This window comes from Branchiostoma floridae, chromosome 1 (assembly GCF_000003815.2).
Source record: "Branchiostoma floridae strain S238N-H82 chromosome 1, Bfl_VNyyK, whole genome shotgun sequence".
NCBI lineage: Eukaryota > Metazoa > Chordata > Leptocardii > Amphioxiformes > Branchiostomatidae > Branchiostoma > Branchiostoma floridae.
The window spans coordinates 9746956-9752763 of record NC_049979.1 but is presented as its reverse complement, the minus strand read 5'-3'; the positions used below and the strand labels follow the sequence as shown (position 1 = coordinate 9752763).

Genomic DNA, 5808 nt, shown 5'->3' with positions numbered 1-5808 from the left:
CACCGGTGCCGGTGTCGATTCATTCTGACCATCAGGGGAGCGATACCCACCTGCCTGGCCTGAATCTACGTGTTACGGCGTCATAACCAACGTGGAACGGGGCCTTCTGATTGGTCCGCGGCGCCTGGCTATATGATAATTAATTGATCTATCGATATTCCCCGCTATCTCTGTTACATATGCCACATGTTTGAGAGTCATATCACGAAAATCCACTAGTTTCCTCATTGATATCGATTATGCAGCCAAACCATCTCCTGACTTGCATGTTTGTATCGAATTGCTGTTTTCATTTATTTCAATGATGCCCAGGTGGTTGTTAATGATAACACTGGGCAGCAACCAATGCAGTGTGGAAAGCCAGAGTCGAAAGCCCCTGAAACACATAGCCGAATTTGGCTCCCGACTCTTGCCTGACTATGGTTAGGAGTGATTCAGGATCTAGGTCGGCTGTAGGCGGCGGGTGTTTGGCTGCGTCAGCCGAATGTTTTGAAATTTTCAAAACATTCTGCTCTGCACGGCAGGTCTGTAGTAGATTGGTTTAGTGGTTGGCTGGTGTTCAGCACGGTTGGCTAGTGTTCGGCTGGTGTTCGGGCGTAAGCTAGCGGTCAAATTCAAAACTTAACCACGCCACAAACACTGCTGACTTACTCCCAGCTTGTTCTCAACCTACCAACGATTCCCCCCAAGACAAATCTCTGCTATCAAACTTATTCCCTAGCAAAATGACTATTACCAGGACGTAGGTGAGTAATTATGACTTTTAGGTAGTCACCAAATAATTGTTTCTGAAGCAACGTTGTATTTCTTTGCTTTCAAATGCAGTGTTATAAAGGTGGACAACTTTACAGCTGGTCTGTTCCACATATATGAACAGGTGCAGAAGGAAGGTGTGGCTCAGGTTGGTATTTTTTTGCACGACATGTATGTAGCCGACCGGACCGTGTCCAGAGACAACGTGTCTTTCATTCCGATGTTCTGTTTTTCGGCATCAAAAACGAACTCGGATTATTCAATTCCTGGAAAGACGTTTTGATCTACATCTTGGGCACTTTTGTAATAAAAGTGGCAAATCTAACGTACAGCTGCGGAAATATACCCGTAATTATTTAACGCGCTAACGTATTGTGTCGTATCTTTTCTGCTGCACACTGCATTGAAAATGGAATTTGACATGCAAAATCAACACACATGTTTTTGTGTATCCAGCCCATCTGCCTAGGAGTCCACAGATCAGACTACCTGCTTGACACCACCAATAATGCTGTCATGGAAACACACGGAGTAACTGCAAATAGACAGTTCCAGCTCAAGCAGACAGAGATCAACACTATTGCTGCCGCTGGGGCTGGCTTTGCAGAAAAGATGGCCAGTGTGCACAGGTATGGAAATGCTGTGAAGTCACTGTTGAAAGACACAAAGACAACGTCTTTTCACTTCATGCATGGCAATTTGTAGTCTGTTTGTTCCTTCAATGTCAATTGCAGAATTATGGAAGCAACACATGTCTACATTTCAACAACAAATCGTTTTTAAATTCAAGTATAATTCTTTGTTTTAGTTTTCTACTCCAGTAAGGGGGGTCGACTCACGTACACTGTTCATTCATATGTAACTATCTATTTATTATTGTCCTGTATAATTTATTATTTACAATCCTTGTATAAGTGGCGGCGTTAATATAAGTTGAATGTAACTTGAGTCCGCCGTCACTTTGTCCTCGTCCGTTTATTTGTATTTTTACATGTATTTCAATAAAGAAAAGAAAAAAAAATTGTAGTTAACGTCATGTTCACTTAGTGTATTTGCATTTTGAAGTTCACCCATACATGTATATCCTCCAGAATTATTGCTGCCATATGAATACCTAGAGTTGACACTAAGCTGTGTGCGACTCGCCTCAAACTAAATCATAACCACAGGCCTGCCCCAGGTGTACACATGTTCATTTCATGTACACTGATTGAACCAACCTTTGATAGAAAGTAGACATTTAAAAGCACACAAATGACTGTCTAACACTAAAGCCCTTTCTTTATCTTATTGTTTACATGTAGACATGTGCTGAATCTTCTGGGCGTGACTAATGCCTACAAACATGTAAGTATATACAATGTATCGTAAACGTTTCATGTATTGTTTTATATTGTAGCAATAGCATTCCTCAGATGAACAGATATCAACTTATCATGGCAATATTAGTTTTATCCCCAAGCCGTACTACGTTTTTAAATTCGTGTACATGCTTAAGTCTTGCATCTGTCCAGATCCCCGAGAACAGAGCTCTGGACTCCCAGGTGGAAGGCTTTGTGGCAGCATGGGAGCGGTATGGATCACAGAGGTGAGTCCCCACTACACTAAAAAAATACACAAGAAATGTGGTAAAATGTCATCATTTTCCTGTGTGATGTTGCTGACGTAGGTCGTACCTCTGATATACCCTGCATCTGTCTTTCTGATGCCTTTATCTTGCCTTACCTTGCATTTAGTATAAGGATATTGAATACACTACCCTCATGATGAGTTATTTTGTTCTAGATCTAGTATAAAGTAAATCACTTTCATATTTTGCATGTTTTGAGTACGTACTTTGTATTTTATCAAGCAAAAATTATTTCTCAACCAGGGCCATCATAGTGTTCGTAGTAGAGGAGGAGAGATGCAGGAACGTCTTTTCGCAGAGACTGATGGAATTTTCGGTGATGGAAAAGTGAGTAACGACATTAACATCAACAGATTCATTAACATGTGTATACTGTACAATGCTCGGCCATGAGCGAATGTCGATGATGATGTATACTGTAACGTTACATACATTATGAGAAAAGGACACTGCATTCATGGTTACAGACTTGCTTGATATGTGACACTGTCTATCAAGCAAACAGACATAGTGTATAGTGTGTACTCTAAAACACAGTTAACGTATCTTCTCAGATATCCCAGCATAACAGTGAGAAGGTACAGCTTGAGACAGATTGCAGAGGATGCTGAGCTCAAATCGGACAAGACACTTTTCATGTGAGTATTACGGCCAATGCTCTAGCTCTGCAACAAACCTGACAATGCTTTGAAAATCTATCAGTAAATCCGAGAAACTTTACTGAAAGTACCTTTGCACTGCAACGTGTTAGCACTATTTCTGTTGTTTCTAGGCATGGATCCGAAGTTGCTGTTGTCTACTTTAGAGCTGGATATTCACCTGACCACTATCCAACTGAAAAGGTGAGGTGCATTTACTACTTTTGTAGAAAATGTACATGAGATTTTTTATTTTTATTTGCTTGTGGGAAAGACCAGTAAGCTTATATGTTTCTCGTGGTTAGACTGAGTAAATTCTAAATTTTATGTACCCAGGAATGGAATGCCCGCCTGATGATTGAGAGATCCCGAGCGATCAAGTGCCCATGTATATCTTACCATCTGGCTGGAACTAAGAAGGTTCAGCAGGAGTTAGCCCAGCCTGGTGTACTGGAGAGGTTTCTGGAAGACCCAAAGTCAGTGGGCAGAGTCAGGGCAACCTTTGCTGGACAGCACACACTGGAAATGGTAAGTGCAACAGTTGTACTCTTTCATACGATACCTAAAACTGTATGGGTGCATCAAACCTATGTTACTACCGATGATGTGTTTTCAACAATATTAGAACTACAGTAGATATATGTACTTAAGTTGTGTAAAGACAAGTGAAATTCAGCGCAACAAAAGAGTGACTGAGCCGTTCTTTGCCCTGCAGGGTTTGGAAGGCGATCGGACCGTTCAGATGGCCATGAGAAGTCCTGAAGATTACGTCATGAAGCCACAAAGAGAAGGGGGCGGTAAGTATTAGACCAGTCATCACTAAGAAACAGTGCTCGATTCATTTTCAGGAATAGATGCACTGGTGCATCTATACAATTAGGTGCACAGAAACAATTTTGGGTGTGTAGCACATAATAAGGTAGAATGTGAGGAAATCCTACGATGGTGCTTCAAAAAGTTCTAATTGGTTACTCCTGTGTATTGCTCCTTCTGGTTGGTCAGGTGTTAACTTTCAAACTCAAGTCAAACCTCAAGTCTTTTCTTTTTACTCTGTGACGGAGGGTAACCACATCAGTACATCACCGACTTTTGAATGTCATTCTCATATTATTTGACTGTGTATATCAAGAGTTAACACCTGTTTTGTTGCTGACCAGGTAACAACATCTACGGAGAGGACATCAAGACCATCCTGGATGAACTAAAGAACTCTGAGGAGAGAACAGCATACATCATCATGGACCTGATCTGCCCTGCTGTGGTACAAAACTACTTCATGAGGCCAGGACACAGGCCTAAACTGCTGGGCTCTTCATGCGAGCTGGGCGTTTTCGGAGTCTTCATGGCGTATGTGTATTGTTTCTCATACTTCTGCTTTATTCAAATCTTCTCAACTCAACTCGAACATTTATCGAAAACAATTGCAGTGTTTCTTGAACAGATTTGTTAAGTTAAGATTTGAAAACAAATCACACTCTAGAGATGGGGCCCCACTTTGCATCACAAAGTATTGTCTTACCATAGGGAACTATGCAAAGCAAATTGAAGATGAATTTCACTTTGTCATGATGTGCAGTAGGTACAATGTTCCACGTAATGAGTTATTCTTATTCCTCGAATCAAATACAACAGATTTTAAGAGACTCAATGATACAGACAGATTTGATTATATATTCAGATGTAACAATTCCAACAATGCTAAAATAGGTAAATATATAAAAGACTGCTTTGTCATAAGAAAAAATGCCGAAACTCATAATTAGCCTCACTCGATTGTAATACAATATCAATGATTTAAGCTAGCTCCTATTGTTCTAGAATTTAGGATGCCAATTTCATTCTATATTCATAATCTGCATATGTACTAAGTTTGATACTTGTTTTAGTAATTAGGATGATAAGTTTGTTTCTTCTTCTTTTTTTTTGCCATACATTGTACCGTGTACGATCGTTGCGCAATAAAGTTCTTCTTCATGTAAACACGATTGCGTGACATTTGCATAAGATCCTCAGGAATTAGTGAATTGACATGTTCTAGCGAGCTGTACTTGTATTGAATTGCTCTGCCTGAAGAACACTGAAGAAGACTGATGGATGTCACTCAAAACGTTCGGAAGTAATTTTTTATCCAGTTGTAGAGATCCGATTGGATTTGAACATACTGTAGAGAGATACCAGACACCCTGTAAATGTGGTATAAATTAAAAAAAAATATTTCTCGATTGCTGAGAATCTTTATATTGTACAATTTTCATTAAAATGTGGCATATTTTGTTTACGCTTTAGTGAAGGGGACCAAGTGTTTCACAACAAGCAAGGGGGACACTACCTGAGGACAAACGATACAACAACAGACGGAGGGATTGATGTTGGACATGCTGTCGTGGACAGTCCCTATCTTGTCTGATGGACCAAAGGCCCTTTACGTAACAAATTGCTAATGTCTGTGTTTCTTCTTCTCCTATCATTTGGTCAAATGTATTCAACTTTCCTTTTTTTAGCAAAATGAGCTGCAATATTGATTGCTCAATGATTATGAACTATACGGTTCAGAGATTCTTTTAAATCGATCCTGCTTGCTCCAAGGTTGCAATGGTTTATTGAGCTAGCCTTGCACTCGGCAGAATGCAAGGTTGAACGTCATCATAGATCCTGACGTAATGAACACCAGGAGCAACCCATGAACCCCTGGTGGCACTTTATGGTTTTTCTCTAGAAGGTTGGTTAAAAGTCCAAGAAAGGGAGTTTGCATAAACTTTATTGCCGACAGCTACATAATAGATGTTT

General features: G+C 40.2%; 1 protein-coding gene across 1 annotated transcript in view; it reads left to right on the top strand.

Annotated features, from left to right (window-relative positions):
* Nucleotides 1–5463, top strand: part of LOC118426445 (glutathione synthetase-like) — an 8897-nt gene extending 3434 nt beyond the window's left edge. The window contains exons 3-13 of the mRNA XM_035835838.1: nucleotides 826–901; nucleotides 1210–1382; nucleotides 2028–2100; nucleotides 2268–2341; nucleotides 2627–2710; nucleotides 2938–3021; nucleotides 3156–3225; nucleotides 3358–3549; nucleotides 3737–3818; nucleotides 4179–4368; nucleotides 5308–5463. Coding sequence (XP_035691731.1) covers nucleotides 826–901; nucleotides 1210–1382; nucleotides 2028–2100; nucleotides 2268–2341; nucleotides 2627–2710; nucleotides 2938–3021; nucleotides 3156–3225; nucleotides 3358–3549; nucleotides 3737–3818; nucleotides 4179–4368; nucleotides 5308–5428 — 1219 coding nt within the window. The 3' untranslated portion in view covers nucleotides 5429–5463. The remainder of the gene's footprint in view (nucleotides 1–825; nucleotides 902–1209; nucleotides 1383–2027; nucleotides 2101–2267; nucleotides 2342–2626; nucleotides 2711–2937; nucleotides 3022–3155; nucleotides 3226–3357; nucleotides 3550–3736; nucleotides 3819–4178; nucleotides 4369–5307) is intronic.
* Nucleotides 5464–5808: the final 345 nt, after the last annotated feature.